The following is a 17,313-nucleotide window of genomic DNA, read 5'->3' as shown; positions in this document are numbered from 1 at the left end:
TAGTTCTTCTACCTTCAAACTCATCCATTTCATGGTTTAGGCGGCGACTCAGTGGTCGATTGGTGTTGGTGCTTTGGTTGCCCGACCGATGACCAAGGCGTTCGTGGGCACCAGATGGGCTCGCCTTGGTACTAGACGAGTGTGCATCTTCGTAGTCTAAAGTGATAGCTTAGAGGTAATCTTAAGCAACATAGTTTTTGTTAACACATTTTAACAAGAAATCAAATCAGCAGTTAGTAAAGCAAAAAAAGCAAGGTAAAAGAACAAAGAAAAGAAACCCAAAAATGGTTTCCCGGTTCACTCCCTCTGCATCAAGAGAGAGTGCTCCGGGTTTTGTCCGATAGGAGAGTTGAACTCCTGGCCTTTGTAGGTACATCTCGTATACCTACAACGCTCTCCCAGCTGAGCTAATCGAACATTTGTTATTACGATGGCCATAACCTTTGCCTTATGTACCTACCTGCAGGTATTGGGGGTTACTTGAGCGGGCAGGAGAGGGTTCAGAGGGTTGAGAGGGTTGAGAGTTGGCGGGGGTGCATGTGCATGGCAGGAGTCCTGCACGCCTGCAGCATCACATAATTGGAGAAGGCTTTGGAAGATTCAGAAAACAGAGATGATGGTAGCTTAAGGCACTGCATTGGTATAACTGAGAAGCTAAATACCTGTGTTAAGTACAGTGACTACCATGAAATGAAAGAGGCTTGACCAGCAAATCCTCGAGTCTGTCCCTAAATCAGTCATCCGACTGCCATATGTCTGTTAGATGACGGGTATGTCTGAATGCAACATCGACTGTGTCTCGGGTGAGGAGAGCCAAGCCAAAAGGTAATACATGCGATGAGATAGAAAAGCCAGGAATAGCAAACCCCAATATGCTCCAAGATCCATCTCATCTAACACCATGTCCGAGATACCCCAGTCGAACAAATTGCCTGCATCGCCCAACTCCTGCGACCCATGCCCACAGATGATGCAATATGACTGATCCAGACTCCCAAGAAGTTGAAAGTGCCTAACCTTACACAGAAGGCTTCTTGGCCGAAAGGGGACGGCCCACCTCGTGCAACTCGCAGATCCACTTATACTGGCGTTGTTCGTCTCCCTCAAAAGGCCACTCGATTCCCTCGGGGTACGGCCCCTTGTCGCTTCCGCGGCGGAAAGGAATCTCATAACTCAACAAGAAGGGCAGAGTGCCGTTGACGAGAGGACTGCCTGTCTCGCTATCGCGCTTGAGGATCAGGTTTCCTTTATCGTCGTATTGGTAGACGAACCCGGCAGTCAGAGCGCCCATCTTAACAGCAAGGTCGATGATGTGAGCTTTCTCCTGAAATTCTTTCTGGCGGTGCTCGGGGCTTCCATCCATGACTCCAGCCCAAAAAGCTCTCTCAGACTCCTCAAAATTGTTGGGGATTTGCCAGTTCGAGTTGAAGTCCTCGCCGGCGACCATCTGGATACGGTGCAGGCCGATGCCGAAGGGCAGAGGGAACGAATCCTCCCAGTCAACGATGCCCATGACCTCGTGGGTATCGGGGTTGACAATGAGATTACCGGCCCAGAGGTCGGAATGGGCCATGAACAGGGGAAGTTCGCTGATCTTGTCTTGGTGACGCAGGATCTCCATGGCCAGGGATCTGTAGGGCTTCATCTCAGGCTCCAGGGTGAACAAGAAAGGGATCAGAAAGGGAAGGACCCGTGTGACAACTGCTTCGTGGCTCTTGTCCTTGATGTAGCCCTTGGCAAGGGCGCGACCGAGTGAGTTGCATAGCTTAGGGAGAATATGGACACCCTGTTCCTGGACAACCTGCGTCCAGGTTTTGCCAACAATGCGGTTGGATGCGTAAATCCAGGATTTCTTGTTGAAGTCCCTTGGGTCGGTAATGACGGCTACCAGCCGGATGTTGGGGACGTATTGGTCGAATCCGGGGCAGCTTCTGGCGCGCTCAAAAGGGGTGGTGTCGAGAGAGCGGAGGCGGAACTGGATGACGATGTCTGTTCCTTCGTTCATGGACACGAAGACAGTCTTGCTGTCAACTCCCTGGTGCTTGCAGAAGGTGGCACCTGTGGCTTTGGCGCCCTGCTCGCTGAAGACGTTGGCCATAGCCTTGGCCAGCTCAAGCTGCTTCGTCTTGGAGTTGAGGCACTCGGGCAGATGCTCAGGAGTAACCCGACTGTACGGGTTATCCTCGACGTTGAAAACCTCTTCTTTGACCATGGTTGTATGCCGGAAGCGAACAAGTGATGGAGTTGTGAGTCCAAGCTAGGATCCAGTCGCAAAGAAGGTGGAAGGGTAGACGTGGGTTGTGTCGCGGAGGAGAACTTTAAGACGTCGGAGAAATCAAGCTTACGTCGCCTGTTGATTGTGGTCGGAGCAATGGGGCTCGCGCTTGATGTCCACGAGAGTTTGTAACTCGGTTGCTGACACGTTGTGCTGGCAGGTCGTTGGCAGGTCAGAGCTGTGACACTGTTGCTGGCAGATGTGTGGTTTGATGCGCGCAAACAAGAGGAAGAAGATAGTAGCCCAACAATGAGAGATACGACCTGTCCTTTATACGACTGTTTGACCTTTCCTTCAGTAAAGGCCCGCCTTTGATTGCAGAGTGTAATGCGATAGCGGTGATGGAAGTTGGATATTGCAAGGGGCTTCTGCGTTGGTTTTCCGTGGGGTTTGGACATACCTTTTACCTCCAACGTGTTTCAGGAGACAGCGTTAAGTAGAATAATGGAGTTTTCGTCCCTCGATGAGTACGTTTCTACTCCGCAAAAGAGACGTTGACTCGACTTGCGCCGGATTTGCGACGAGATAGGGTGGGGGGAGTCGTTTGGACGAAAGCCAGGCAGTCAGTTTTGACGAGCACCTGACTTGGTCGTGTCCTGGTTTGGTGATTGTCTGCCTCTCGGAAAGGAATCTCTTGGGGTCGCTTGTGGTGCAAAGGGGAAAGACGAAGGAGGGAGGAGCCTCAAGGGGGGAGTGACAAAGTTGTGGAAGGAAGTGGTTGAGGCTCGTGACTTCCCCCTCCTTCCATTCACCGACCCGTCCAACCGTTCCCTTGATGCAGTCGTAACTTCCTAATCTCCCAAGCACGTGCTTGTCCTTAGCATCTCCCATTCCACCAAGGCGAGCCTTCCAATTATTCGACGTTTCAAGCGGGTTGAGTGCAGTGTCTGTGATGTTGGCCTTCCAAGTGCCATTGTGGCCATACTGCACAGCAGCGCACCTTTACACACGACGTGCTCGAGTATCACATGTGATCCCAGCGAATGACGGGACTTCGATGAGGCTGCATTGATGAGGCTGAGATGTGGGAGTATAAAAATGGGATGAAGGAACTCAAATGACGTAGGGCAATAACATTGCAAACGCAGTCTTTCAAGGAGACGGGATACATACCCACTTCTGGGAGTCGAGTGTGGAAGTCGGGCACTGCGACTGGAAGACATTGCGGCGACTCACTCGAGACGTCGAAGCATCAAGGCAGCCTACTCGAACTCCTACTCCTCCTTCTTCACCTCCCCCTCCCCATCCCTCCAAAGCGTATACTCATAATGCCACCCCTTCCCACCCATATCCATCCGAACCTTATACATCTCCTCGCACTCCCTCAACACATCAAAGTCCACATCCACAATCTGCATCTCCTCCGTCTCGGCTCCCATGATTCCCTTCCTTCCATCCCCCTCTTCCCCGGCCGGCGGCAACACCCCCTTAAGCGGCAACGCCACCTGGCTCATCCCGCCCGCATTACAGTACACAATCGCCGCCGTGTTCTCGCACGCCCTCGTCACGCACACGCTCTCCAAAAAGATCTTCTCGTCATCGCGGCTGATCTTCCTCCCCGTATTCTCATCCACCTTCGTCACCCACCAGTACGACGGGACGACAATGATATCGGCGCCGTCGGCGATCAGGGCGCGGAACCCCTCGGGGAAGGCGAGGTCCCAGCAGATGAGCAGGCCTGCTCGGATCGGGACTTGGGTCTTCCCGTCGGGGCCGCCGGGCTTCAAAAGGGGTGTGTCGAAGGCACGGTGGGGCTTGTGCCGCTTGATGTCCCCCGCCGTCAGGTGCGGTCGCTCGGGATGCCAGAGGTTCATCTTCTGGTAGGAACCGGCCAGGTCGCCGGTGGAGGCGGAGATCCAGTAGGCCATGTTGCGGATTTCGATGGACTGACCCTTCCAGGTGGCGGGTTCTTGCTTGCCGTTACCGCCATCGTCACTTGGCTTTTCCCCCTCACTTTTTGAGGAGGCGGAAGAAACGGGGTGGACTTCGCAAATGGTTCCGGGCACGATGTTGATGTTGAGCTCACGCGCTAGGGACTGGTACCGAGACAGGTAGCTGTTGTCGGCTGAGGATTCGGCGCATGCCGCGACGAAAGATGGGTGCTCGGGACACCAGGATGTTAGGTGGTACTCCGGGAGCACGGCGAGGTGGGCACCTCCCGAGGCGGCCTTACGGATGTAGGAGGCTGCCTTTTGGAAGTTTTCCTCGACGGCGACGTCCTATTTTTATTTTCAACGAGTTAGCGCCATGTTGTGTAAGTTGTAGTTGTACAGTTGTGAAGTGGTAGAGGTAGTGTTATGTGGTTTGCGGTGGTGATATGGTCATGCTGATGTACTGTGAAAGGGTTGGGGTTGACTGAGCAGGTCGGGAAGTGGAGTGGTGATATCATTTGATGTTCTCGCTCGAGATTTTGCTCGTGAAAGAGATTCCTACATCACTACATACCTTTGGCTGGAACTGAATGAGAGCAATCTTGTAGTTGGGCGCCATCTTTGCGTTGTTTGTGTCAGTAGACAGTCAGTGTATCGGCTTAAGTTGGTGAGTCAGGCAGAGAGTCGTTCCAAGCTTTCTTTTGATAGCTACTTGGATGTTGACATCAACCAATGAAAACAAAGCCGCTTTCACTGTACGGAAGCTAGAACACTGCCTGAAGCAATGAATATAGTAACCCCATGCTAGAATGTGTAGACTTCAAAACGATCCATTATTCCAATAGCCACGGATATATCCGCTTCCTCTTCGACGGAACGTCCTTATGACCGGTGGATGTTTGCAGACTAACAGAAAGGGTGGAGCATGTGCGGTAATATTGGGTAAGCACTTATCGCGACTGGAACTGTTGGAACAGCTGATCTCTGTGAATTGTCTTCCTGGCTTAATAATTCTACGATATTTACTGTGCAAGTCCACCATCCAGGGCAAACTTTCGAGGTTATGAGACTTCACATACCTCAAAACGCCGGAACCCATCCTACAATCTAATGCTGGTTTGTTTGTTAGCTCGGTACTCCTGGTATACTGGACGAGATCTATCCCGAATTGTCCCAAACCCTATAAAGAGATAAGATAAATGGCTAGGTACGGGTCGGAAAGGCATCAACAAGATTCAATATGGCATATCAAATTTCCAAAATAGCATATGCAAGGTAAGATCACGCTTTGGTTATGGAACGAAACGGATCAATTAGATGTATAAACGCCTAGGAAAGTTGACCAGAGGTCTCGAGCTAACAAACAAACCAGTATTGGACTGTATTCATAACAAACGAAGCGGCATTGCCAAAGAAATGTAACCTCCACTGATTCCCACCTATCTTTGAGATCGGAACGATCTCTCAACGTGGGTGCCCAGCAATGGGTCAAAAAGAATATCAATCTATGCCAGAGCTTGCATCCATATCAATGGGGAAAATGATGATGAATGTCAATCTGACACGTCGAAGCGCATCAGCTGGCAACCTTGTGGTTATGCTCTTCACACAAAATGTTCACCACCGTCTCCTTGAACAAGGAAAACGGTTCAACTCGCAAATGCAAGTTCAATTGTCGCTACTTATCTCGTTATATCGTGACGATATGTTGTCATTGTTGTTATCGCCGAACGCTGAGCCACTCGCCTGTTCAAATCGGCTTCGTTCGTAGTCGTTGCTGGCGATATGCCCATCGAGGAATGCTGAATAATCTTTCCGTTTGTTCACAAAAGTTGCTCTAGAATGCCATTGATGCCAATCCCAACCAACCGTTCGATCAACCTGCCCACTAACCACTCGCTTCGCCACAAACGCCGTGTCATTCATTTGATCCCATTCGTTCGAAATGTGTGTTGTTGTTGTATCGTGTACTCCCGGTTTAGAGAATAGTTCCGAAGCTGTGCGACGTTCCGTGTTAGTGCGTCCTACGATGTACGAGGATTAGTAAGGAAGGCCTAAACTTACCCAAAAGTCCTCTTAATGCTGCGGACGTAGTACTCAAGCCAGTTGTTCTTGGTAATCTCCTCCTGGCCGACGGGGACGCCAGTCCACTCGACGCGCATAACAGTAACCTTGTCAACGTCGTTCTGGTCGAACTCGATCTTCAGGGTCGAGTAGTGACCCTTGGGCCACTGCTCAAGACGCCACTTCTGGACAATCTTGGTGGGCTCCTGGAGCTCAACATACTCGCCGGTAACATTTCCGCCAAAGAGCTCGAACTTGCCGCCCGGCTTGGCACCCTCAAAGACCTTGAGAGGGGCGCGAGTGAAAGCGGCCAAACGGCCGGGGTCGGTGAAGGTCTGGTAGAGCTCCTCGGCGGTAGTACGAAACTCCTCTTGATCGGTCACAGTAGTACTATTAACAATACCGCCGCTGCTGGTCTGGGCGGAGGAGACGGCGGGCGCGCTCGAGGAGGAAGGCTGAGGAACGAACTTGGGGGTGGAGAAGCCGCTCGAGGGGTTGGAGCCGGGAGCATGCTGGATATCCTTGCCGTGCTCAGCGACGAGCGCCGGGGAGAGCTTCAGAAACTCCTTGCGGAGCTGGGGAACAAGCTTGTTGCGCACAAGGTCCTTGACGGGCCTCTTCTCGTTGGAATCCGAGTAGATATCAATATCGAAAACGAACTCGTCCTCGTCCAACTCATGGGACACCTCGGGAACGGTGATGGTGCCCGAGACATTGTCGTCGGTGGCAGTGGAGCCTACATGCGAAACGGAGTTTTAGCCCGCGATCCTCATTTTTTCACGTCGAGCAGTGGGTGCAGTGGCAAGTCTATATAGGCAAAAAAGGAGGATTCAAGTGCAATGATGGCTCTATTCTATTACGGAACAACGTACCTGTGTACTCCAGGGTTAACTTGACATCAAAAATGGTGATCACCTTGCCCTTGCGCTGCGCAACATCGACATCTCCATCCATGCTAATAATCTTGCTAATCTTGGCAGTCACATCCCCCTCCTTGGCCTCAAGCTTGGTGAGGTTATCCTCAAACCACTGCTTGGCCCATGAGGTGGCATCCTTGTTGACCCAGTGCCAGTTGTTGGGGTTGTGCAGAACCATTTTGACGGTTGTGGTAGGGGGGACAAAGAACTAGGAATTAGAAAAAAAGAATCTGTGAACCACTGGTTAGCGCAATGCTTTGGCAAACAACGTATTATAATGTGCGCAAAAGTGGTTTGTGAAAGGCTAGATCAGAGGTGGTCCTGGTAGACCGCAGCGTTCGTCATCAAGGGAGGGAGTACAAGTCACCCTATGACTGGTGCCAGCTGAACAATCATCATAGAAGCCGTGGTGTCGCGGTGTCGGCGGCAATTGCGTGTGTGTGCAATGCAATGCGTGGGATTTGAAGGAGAGCGGAGGGGAGACGGAAAAGAGAGGAATTGCGGTCTTACCTTATTAAACACAAACAAATAACGGTTGGGGTATCGATGGTCGTTGCTGTCGTCAATCGGGGAGAACAAGAAGTGTCAAGATGAAATGGGCGAGGTTCGCCGGAGAAGAAAAACAAAATAAGGAAGAGCCGCAGGTCGGGGAGTTTTTGTTTGGAAAGCTCTAGAAAACTGACTCGGCTCCATTTGGGCGGACAGCAGGGGCAGTAAGGCTGGTGCTGCGAAGCTGTGACCACCATGCCGGCGGGGTAATGGTCGGGCCTGACTGAGGGGCACCGAGGTCGTTTTGTCAGGTGTCTCATTGGAGCTGTGCAGCACTGCACCTCAGCTTGAGCTGTCTGGCCAATCAGTCAATTCAATCAAAGGGGCACTGGCCAGCCTGCACTTTGTCTTCTCTCGGTTTCTGCCCTGGACATGTTCGATGCGTCTTTCTAGACATGTGAACGACGTCACTCTTCAAAGATATAAACCCCCGATGGATTGCGCTGAAACCGTAATCTTCAATCTCTTCCATCCACTGTTCACGTTTCGAAGATGAGCCAATTCCAGGGAAGACGAACACGAGCCTCCCACGTCTCGGGATCTCGCATCTTCTTTCCAAACGCCATGTCTTGAAGAGATATGGCCGGTGATGAACATGAATCATTCAGATTCGTCAACAACACACAAGCGGTAGGTAATGTCTGAGGCATCGAGGTGCTTAGTGTTTATTTTATATCTCCCAATTAAGGTACTCGTCCATTCAACTTCTCGATGAATGGGAACGATCAAATTCGGGAGATAGAGAACTGGCATGCTCACCTCGTGGTCTGGCGCCGAATAAATTCGCTAGTATTACTATGTCAGCATGCCTACATACAGGCATTCTTCCCCTTAATATATCATCTTTCTGCTGTATACTTCTGCCCTTACCCAGCATCCAATCGACCCTGTGTTTGTAAACCCGGTCAGCTCGAAATGCTAGAAATGTTATATAATTACAGTCTTACTTCACTGATAGGAACATTGTGGCGATTAGTACTATCGAAATACAGATAGCACTGCTATTTAGAGGCATCTTGCTGTTCCTGGGTTTGCCGAATTTGTGAGAGACACCAACATGGCAAAGATTCCAAAGCCCAAAGGCTGCTTTTCACACAGAGAACATGAGCCTTGAGAGAACGAGTTCTTCAGGATATTGCGGACTGTCGGCGGAATGTCTTGCTTTGTGCAAGCATGCTCGACATCAATGATCAACACGCACATCTTGCGGCTCGGCACTTCAACGCCTCAATGTCTGATGAACAGTCGGCAGGCCCGTGGTCCTGGAATCGATATCACAGAGACATGGACTGGGGATGTCTCACAGACGGGGCCGGAAGAGCTAGCTGGGGTTGTAAGGTATTGTGTCCACTGTGTTGCCGTTGAAGCTGTGAATGGCAACAAGTCTCTACAGAGACCAATCTGCCAATGATAACTCATCGCCCCGGCTCTTGGACTCTTTTCTTCATGGATCGGTTACATCTTTTCACGTGGATGATCGAGAGCAACATCGATCTTGGGACTATTCCGACATTTTTCACTCTAACAAAATCTACCTGGCCGTCGTCGTCAACGGGGGACTTCAGTGGGTCCATCGTATCTTTCGAGCTTCTCTTGAAAGAGCTGTCGAATCACACTTCCCAAAAACAACAGGGGGTTAAGCGCCGGCAACCATATCACGGATCCAACGAATCACGGACATGGTACGGAGTTTGAGTTTCGCCCTTGATCCAAGAATAGATTGCTCGGACACGCCATTTTCATTTCACCAATCGCCTCGGAGCTGCCTTCTGGGCTTTCAACTTTGAGGGGTGGCCCCCGGATGTGATGCCAAAAAGTCCATATCTCGGCCGAAGAAGGGGAAAAAAAAACAGTTTGGCGATGAATTTCCAGACCCGGCCGTGGGCAACGATATCCGGTGGAGTTTTCAGTCGATGATTTGCATGGGATACCGTACCACGCGGAGGTACTGTGGGATGAACTCCTCTTCCCTAGAAGCTTTTGCTTGCTCTCTCGACCACACCCACCCAACCTCTTTGACATCGAAACACTTCCTGTGATGTTGTACCAGCTGCCTATCAGCTTGTCACCGTTCATCGCGGGGTAGACTGTAGCACGACTCAGTGCCTAGCCAACGGTAACACGGGCACACCATCTTCTCCTCCAAGTCAGGGGCCACTTCCGGATCTGTCTCCTTTATGCCTGGGCTTTCTGGTGCCTATCGTGAGTTGGGCTGCTCATAGATATAACTATTGCCCATCTGGACACCATGTGGACGGGGAAACGCACAGAGGCAGCCTTGACGGTGTCAAACTGTCAGGAAATAGAGGATAGCTGTGGCCACCTTATTAATTAACAGCAGGAGAGACCAGGGCGAGAGTTGCAACCGTTTTCGTGCACATGTTCCCGTCCGTCTGCAACCTCACTGTATCCGCAATCAAGCATGTGGTAGGTACCATGGTATGGAAGGGCATCGTACACATCACGGTTTCATCTCTTGGAGCTGTGATAACAGACGACGGGACGTATAGGGGCCAGCAGTATCACCATCGGAAGACCACCTCCTCTTGGAGAAGGCCCGGCCTCCCAGTTGCCAAGATCGACCAGTCGTCTAGGCCAGTTTAAACAGGAGGCCGGCTCCCGCGTTTTGTGCATTGGCAATGCTACACAACTAGCTCGCCGCCCGCAAAACCTAAAAGACCGGGGTTCTTGTGTTGGTTAGCCTATGGAGTATGAGTCTACACAGTACATCTATGTAGTGTGAGCGTTGCCGCACCTCTCCCTTTCTTTCACCTCCTCACAAACATTCAGCGGACCGCTTATACAGCCCAACCCAACGAACTGCACTTCATCTACCACTTGCGCAAGCGGTGGATGCAACCTCCAGCTGTTCCTCAGCCGCGCCTTCAACCGACAGGTTGACCGGAAACTCTCATTGGGGCCTTTGTCATACCGTCAATAACATTGTCCTGGCATCGTCCTGTGATGGCCTGGTCCTAAACAATAACCCCACGTTCCGACCGCCTCCGACTGTGAATGGAGTTGTGGCGACGAATTTGAGGATTATGCTTGGTGCGGGTTTGAGGCACGGCTTTGGGGATCAATAGGCATCCGGCACGCCGTCGACATCTCATCCAGCACTACCGATATCCCATTGTTTTTAGGTCTAAAAGGGTTTACAGTCAGCCCGCAGGTCCTTGTGTGGACGTTGTGGTACCGTCCGGGCTAAATCAGGAACAACTTCGACAACCCTCGGCCATGAGTTCCTCGCGAGATCCCACGGCGCGCCTCCGCGCCGGCCTCAACCCTCTCTTAACGGCATCACTGGGGGGATACCACGGCCATCACGCCAACACACCGCTCTCGGCCGTGTCGATGACTTCTCACGCCTTCTCATCGAACCAGACGCCTCTAAGCGCGATTCAGCCATATAATCCCCAGGAATGGGTTGCGTCTCCGGCCTTGGGACCTGGCTCTGACCGTATGCAGCAGTTCCCACCACCGCAGGGCCATCCTTATCTTGAGCCTCAAGGTAAGTCAACAGGAGTGTTGATCCAAAGGCTATGCTGACCATGTTAGCAACCCCGCCACCTCCACCCCCGTATTCACCTCCACGCAGCGCAAGGCCGATGAGTATGGTGCTAGAGCCGTCCCACGGGGCGAACATCTCCGCAGCCCGAGCTCCACCACCGCCGGCACCCCCAGCTCAACGGCCTCCCACAGAGCCGCCGGTTGCAACTGCATCGTTTCCACCACCTCCTGGCACGAGAGAGTCGTCACGAGAAAGGCGGTTTGGGTTTCCGTCATTGAGCAGGCGACGAGAACAACAGACAAGCACTCCGGTAGATGCTCATCCACCGGTCCGACATCAAGGGCTTATGTCTCGCGTTATGAATGGGAACGCGAACTCGCCGAGGCCTTTGACGTTGCAAATACCCCAGCCCGAGCAAACGGCAAACTTGGCCCCTGCGGCACGAAGAGCAGTATCAACGCCTGCGGTTGCTACACCGACATCGGCCAGGTCCCGATCGTCATCTCAGGTTAGATGGGATTCGGCAATGCCCGTTCCGCCTCCGCCACCGGGTCCTCCGCCGTCATCAGCACGATCACAAAGCACCCAAAGCGTTCAGAGATTTCCCTCTGGAAGCGACCCTATGGTCTCGCCTCCCACTCGCAGGCCCCCTCCCAGCGGAGTTACTACTTTGGGGCCTGTTCCGCCTACCCCAGCAAATTGGCAGGATACCGAGGTCATGTCGAACGCTCAAGCCCAAGCCCGAACACCATCTCCTGACAACAGGGTACCTGCTGCAACGGAAACTGCGAGTGTCGCAAGTTCGAGTGCACACCCCCAATCAGCAGTGTCTTCAGAAGCTTCGATGGGTTCGCTGGCTAGGAGTTACGCTCAGAGAACCGACAAGACAATCCGTGAGCGAAGGACGGAAAGCCGAACGAGAGGGAACGTTCGTAACTCCATGGATGGGTCGCAGGATCTTTCGGATATTGTCATTCCAGGCTCAGGTGGATTGCAGAGACGGTTGACAATCACCCGAGGGACACCGAGGTCCAGTCGAATGAGTGACGGTCCTAGAACGGGAGAGTCGATGGACAACAGCCACGAATCTAAGGGCACCACGCCTCGGGCCATGGGCTCGAATCAGGCTCATTCTGGACAGCTAACCCCAACAGGACTGTCATCGGAAACCCATCGGTATACCGAGGACCACCAGGCTCTTGCACCAAAGGCTCTTCCGACACCTCCCACCGGAAGCCGCGCTTCCTCGACCTCTCATGTGCCTGCTACTCACCTAACACGTCACTCGGTCATCAATCAAAGTAACGAGCAGTTCACACACGCAACCATCGAGCGCTTCACAGCTTTTGCACAGAAAGAAATGACGGCATCGAGTGATGCCGAGCGAGTCCGCCTGTTTGCCGAGTTCTTTGTCAGTGAATCCAGGATACGAAGGGAAAGATACGGGGCTGCCATAGGGGCTATGGGCTCCGAGATCCTCGACCTAACTCGTGACCTATTCCGACCGATGGATACTCACATCAGACGAGAGTCCTCGAACTCTGCTACAAGCGGGGTTATCGAACTGACCACACCGCAGTCTTCGGAGCCCAGGTCACATCGTGGCTCTATCGGCTCTGTCTTCAGTGGAAACCCCAATAGCCATGGACAAACGCCCATCACGCCTTCGAGTGCTAGCCAGCCGATGACGCCAGGAAGTAGTGGAAACACACCAAATGCGAACAACTGGCCGACTTCGAACTACATGCCCTCGTTGTCGCCCATCCTCAGTATGAGCGTGAGCGATGCGGTGGATGAGCAGGACTCTCGAGGACGTCCGGCAAGTCGATGGTGGGAAGCGGACTCTAGCGGTGCGCCGTCGACGAAGATGGAACGATCAAAGAGGGAATCCAAATACATGGGCGTCCCCAAGGAGGCCAGAGAAGCTCTCCAGTGGATCGACGACGCATCAGCCGGCCCGAGTAACAACCAGCGCTACTCCGACTCTGAATACCCCCCTGAGAAGGTGGGATGGCACGAGCAGCAAGACCAAACAACACCGGCACAACCGCAACAACAATCAGCCCGCAACTCGGTGTTATCCAACTACTCAACCCCAAGCACACCCAACCCAGCGCACCTAGACGTCTCTCGCCTGGTGACCCTTCCACCACCCTACCCACGCCACCACCCGGCCGTCAACAACAACCACCCGGAGCTCACCCAGACCCGCAGCTCGGTCCGCATCATCAGCGACATGACCGAGATCGACGCCATCAAAGAGAAATTCAAGCTCGCCAGCACCAAAGCGCGCCTCGACGCCGCCGAAGCCGCCAAACAGCGTCGCCAAGCCCTCCGCCAAAACCTCCAGTCCGAAATCGCCTCGGGCAGCATCGGCTACGCCGACGCGGCCGCCATCGAGACGGACGCCAACACATCCGAAAACAACCGAATCAACGACCTCGAAAAATCCGACTTTGACACCTTCCAAACCGCCGTCGTCGTGCCCGTCAACGAGATCCTGCAAACCCGCATCACCAAAGCCACCGAGCTCTTCGACTCCCTCCGCTCTCGCCTCTTCGACGAAACGCACGACTCCAACCCCAACCTCCCCCAAGAAGAAGGCGACGAGCAGCCGGAGCTGCTCGAAAAACTCACCTTACTCAAATGGATCTTCGAAGCCCGCGAAACCCTCCACCGCGCGCTCTACGATTTGTTGTCCGACCGCAACGACCGCTACCGCGAAGTCGTCCTGACGCCCTACCGCCTGCTTCAGGGACAACAAGACAAGATCGCCAGCGCCACGACCTTCTTCGCCGAAGACGCGGCCAAGCGCGCCTTGGCTTACCACGAGGAAGTCCTGCACCGGACCCAACAGTTCCGGGACGTGGTCGAGGAAACCGTCGTCCGCGGCGTCGAGGCGCAGTTGTCCGCCTTCTGGGACATCGCGCCCCCCCTAAAGAGATCTGTGCTGGATAACATCCCCGCTTCCATGGAGGGGTTCCAGATCCAGATCCCAGCGTCGGAGTACGAGGAGAATCCGAGCTATGTGGAACACCCGCTGCAGTACCTGTTTAGTCTGCTGCTGCATGCGGAGAAGAGCACGTATCAGTTTATCGAGAGTCAGACGAATTTGTTGTGTTTGTTGCACGAGGTGAAGGAGGCGTGCGTGAGCGCCAAGGCGAAGGTGATGGAGAGTGATGGACGGGATGCGAGCAGGGTGGATCAGATGAGGGTGGAGGAAGGGCAGAGATTGACGGAGGATTTGAAGGAGAAGGTGAGGGTGGTGCAGGATCAGTGGAATGAGGCGCTGGGGGAGACGATTGGGGGGGTTAAGGAGCGGGTTGGTGGGTGGTTGTTGGAGACTGGGGGGTGGGATGAGAGTTTGGAGGATGGGGGTGTTGGAGGTGTTTGAGGAAGATTGTGAAAAAAAAAAAGAGAAAGAGGAGGACTGCGGCTGAGCAGTAGGGAAGTCGCGATCGGGTAATGGGGCTTGTCTACTTTCTTTTGGACATCTTGCTTGAGGGACTTTGATGTACTTGAGCCGCTTCTTTGGATACATCGTTCGTTTTTTTGTTGATACCCCCCACAAGCATAAATATACAGACCAACGTAGATAAAAAGATTTTTATTTATCTAGTTCATCTTCGTGCAAACACGCCTCAAGTTCGTATGTTGTACTTCCACTCTGAGATGGAGCCACTATCTAGGTAGGTATTTACCAGAGCGTCCATTCAGTTCATACACCCCCCCACGAACTTCTCAAAAACAGTAAACTATCCCGACGCCAAACACCTCCACAAAACCCAAAATACAAAGCCACTTATTCCTTGTTCTCAGGCATAACGATATCCCTCACCTTGAACCTAGTAATGAAGTTATTCTGCTTCACAAACCAAGCATTCACAATCTCCCACTCCCTGCTCGGATCATCGAATTCGATCTGTTTTTCGCCACCACACTCGTTAGCAACTTTCTCCCCAACAACAGACTCAGATAGTGGGGGGGAAAAAAGGGAAAGGGGTAGTAAACTCACCTCAAACCTCCTCAACAAACTCGGCACCAACTTATAAATCTCCAACAAACTAATATTCTTCCCAATACACGTCCGACTCCCCATGCCAAACTGCAACATATGCCCATTCATCGTCTTGATCCTCTTCTCCTCCTGTTCCCTCTCGCTAGTATTCTCCTTCGAGATCGTCTCCTCATCAACCAACCACCTCTCCGGCCTAAACTCCTCCACCCCATACCTCCCTCCAAAAATATTCTCATCCCTATGCAAAACCCACGCCGAAACCCCGACCACCGTCCCGCCCCTGACCCACTCCCCCGGCACAATCTCCATCCCTTGGGCAGGAACAACCCGTTCCATCGGCAACCCCGGAGCAGGATGCAACCTAAAGGCCTCCTTCACACACGCATCCAGGTACGGCAGCGTCTGGGCTTCCTGCCACGTAACCAGTCCCGTCTCATAATCACTGAACCTCCCTGCGCGAGCCGCGCTGTCAATTTCCTCCCGCAAACGAGCCAGCGCGCGCGGGGTGCGGAGCAGGTAGTAGAACACGGCCGAAAGCGAAATGGCGGTGGTCTCGGACCCCGCGAAAGCCATGGACACGGCCATGGTCTGGACGAGGGTGTCGGTCATGAAGTTGGGGCGGGCGGAGCGGGCGGCGAGGAACTTGGAGAGGAGGTCGGGGGTTTGGACCTTGAGGGTGGCCTGTTTTTCCGAGGTGGGCAGGATGGTTTTGGAGGAGTCGGTTTGCTGCAGTTCGGGTAAGCGCTCGGCCATGCGGGCGCGGGCGAAGGCGGCGACGGGCATGGTGCCGTCTATCAGGCCCCATTGGGAGAGTTTGAGGTAGAGAGGGTTTTTGAGAAAGAGCCGGTCTAGGAGGGGGATTTGGCCGATCTAATTACATGATTATTGTAAGTTTTGGGATGCAAGAACGGAGGATAGGTAAAGGGAGTGAGTGGGACTCACTGGAGCGACATAGTTGAACAACTTGGTTAGGTACGAAACAATCCCGTCGATATCCTCGTTGTGTTCGATGAACCCGTGTCTCTTGCTGTATGTTATCTCACCAATGACGTCGAACGCATAGAACTGCAACCAGCGGGTGAAGTCGCACGCCTTTGCTCCGCCTTCGACGTACAGCTTCTCGGTCTGCTTCAGGAAGAGCTTGGTGGTGTTATCGACGAACGGCTCATACTGGACGAGGGCTGACATGGCGAAGGCGGAGTTGACGCAGCGGCGGAATTGCGCGTGGAAGTCGTTGTCGGTTGTGCTGAAGAGGGAGGGGAGGTTGTGGCCTTTGACGGTGGATTGTTGGACGACGTAGAAGTCGGACTGTTTGTTGAGAGTTAGTGGACAACTCAGATGTTCTTTTGAATCGAAGCCGCTTCGTGGTCAAGACTCACCTTCACAAACCCCTTGTTAAGACCGTATATGGTCTTGATGGCCTCTGGGTCCGAGAAGGACAAAGTGTTGGGTCCAAGACGCACGATAGAACCATGTTTCTTGTGAAGTGATATGTGTGTAACTTCTGGTCTCCGCTTATACACATCGATGAACCTCCACCAGTCTGTCAACGACGCCAGGAACGGACCCGGGTACTTGTTCAGACCATTGTGATATCTGTTCCTAACCAGCCATCCCACAAGCACTGAGAGAAATATTGCTGGCCAGTGCTGTGCCAGCACGCGTATTATCATGTCTGTGATCATGGTTGAATAGAATACGGAATTATGTTATCGTGAGGGGAAGGCGGAAGTAGTGGTGCCCTGAGGCGTCGACCTGTATCTTGCTTTCTCTATGGCCAAACACTGGTAATATGACCGTCTTGTGGTTGTTGAAACCAGATATCCGGAAAGTTGAGGATTAAGGAAACGGAAACAAAGAGGATATCAAGTAGGATAAACAAGTAACAAGAGAGAACTACAGCCAACCTGTGTCGGACGAGCTTATATGTGACTGCTAGTTGACCAAGAACCCAAGTGGAGGGGATAAGCGGCTCTTAAACGGGTCATGGGTTGAGAGACACAAGACGATCCCCACATCCTAGAAGAAGACAAACTGGGGTAGGTAGGTACCGTCATAGGATTCCGAGGCTGATCTCCCAACCATACCAATCTACCCCGACAGTTCCC

The 17,313-nt window shown here is 52.9% G+C and overlaps 5 protein-coding genes and 1 pseudogene across 6 annotated transcripts; 1 reads left to right on the top strand and 5 right to left on the bottom strand.

Moving 5' to 3' along the window:
• Positions 1-334: 334 nt before the first annotated feature.
• B0H65DRAFT_t294 lies at positions 335-417 on the bottom strand (annotated as a pseudogene). The gene has a single exon. The product of its transcript is annotated as a tRNA-OTHER (tRNA).
• Positions 418-500: 83 nt separating this feature from the next.
• B0H65DRAFT_509798 (uncharacterized protein) lies at positions 501-2,212 on the bottom strand (the record flags this gene model as incomplete). The annotated part of the gene is made up of 4 exons (XM_062828346.1): positions 501-662; positions 707-728; positions 899-948; positions 1,058-2,212. The coding sequence occupies 4 exons, from the start codon at positions 2,210-2,212 to the stop codon at positions 501-503; spliced, it is 1,389 nt and encodes a 462-aa protein (XP_062680569.1).
• Positions 2,213-3,297: 1,085 nt separating this feature from the next.
• Positions 3,298-4,949, bottom strand: B0H65DRAFT_229854 (carbon-nitrogen hydrolase). Its single transcript, XM_062822163.1, has 2 exons — positions 4,721-4,949; positions 3,298-4,494 (listed from the first exon to the last, which is right to left on the bottom strand). The coding sequence occupies exons 1-2, from the start codon at positions 4,763-4,765 to the stop codon at positions 3,490-3,492; spliced, it is 1,050 nt and encodes a 349-aa protein (XP_062680568.1). The 5' UTR covers positions 4,766-4,949; the 3' UTR covers positions 3,298-3,489.
• Positions 4,950-6,124: 1,175 nt separating this feature from the next.
• B0H65DRAFT_549957 (activator of Hsp90 ATPase) lies at positions 6,125-7,305 on the bottom strand (the record flags this gene model as incomplete). Its single annotated transcript, XM_062829703.1, has 3 exons — positions 6,125-6,143; positions 6,211-6,946; positions 7,083-7,305. 3 exons carry the CDS (start codon positions 7,303-7,305, stop codon positions 6,125-6,127), a joined length of 978 nt encoding a protein of 325 aa, XP_062680567.1.
• A 3,608-nt stretch (positions 7,306-10,913) lies between these two features.
• Positions 10,914-14,792, top strand: B0H65DRAFT_496057 (uncharacterized protein; the record flags this gene model as incomplete). The annotated part of the gene is made up of 2 exons (XM_062827792.1): positions 10,914-11,136; positions 11,193-14,792. The coding sequence occupies 2 exons, from the start codon at positions 10,914-10,916 to the stop codon at positions 14,579-14,581; spliced, it is 3,612 nt and encodes a 1,203-aa protein (XP_062680566.1). The 3' UTR covers positions 14,582-14,792.
• Positions 14,793-14,989: 197 nt separating this feature from the next.
• Positions 14,990-16,890, bottom strand: B0H65DRAFT_427836 (cytochrome P450; the record flags this gene model as incomplete). The annotated part of the gene is made up of 4 exons (XM_062824711.1): positions 14,990-15,109; positions 15,203-16,075; positions 16,148-16,513; positions 16,585-16,890. The coding sequence occupies 4 exons, from the start codon at positions 16,888-16,890 to the stop codon at positions 14,990-14,992; spliced, it is 1,665 nt and encodes a 554-aa protein (XP_062680565.1).
• Positions 16,891-17,313: the final 423 nt, after the last annotated feature.

Source organism: Neurospora tetraspora, assembly GCF_033439725.1.
Source record: "Neurospora tetraspora strain CBS 560.94 chromosome Unknown B0H65scaffold_5, whole genome shotgun sequence".
Lineage (NCBI taxonomy): Eukaryota > Fungi > Ascomycota > Sordariomycetes > Sordariales > Sordariaceae > Neurospora > Neurospora tetraspora.
The sequence above is the reverse complement of the archived record's forward strand: the minus strand, read 5'-3'. Positions and strand labels throughout refer to the sequence as shown.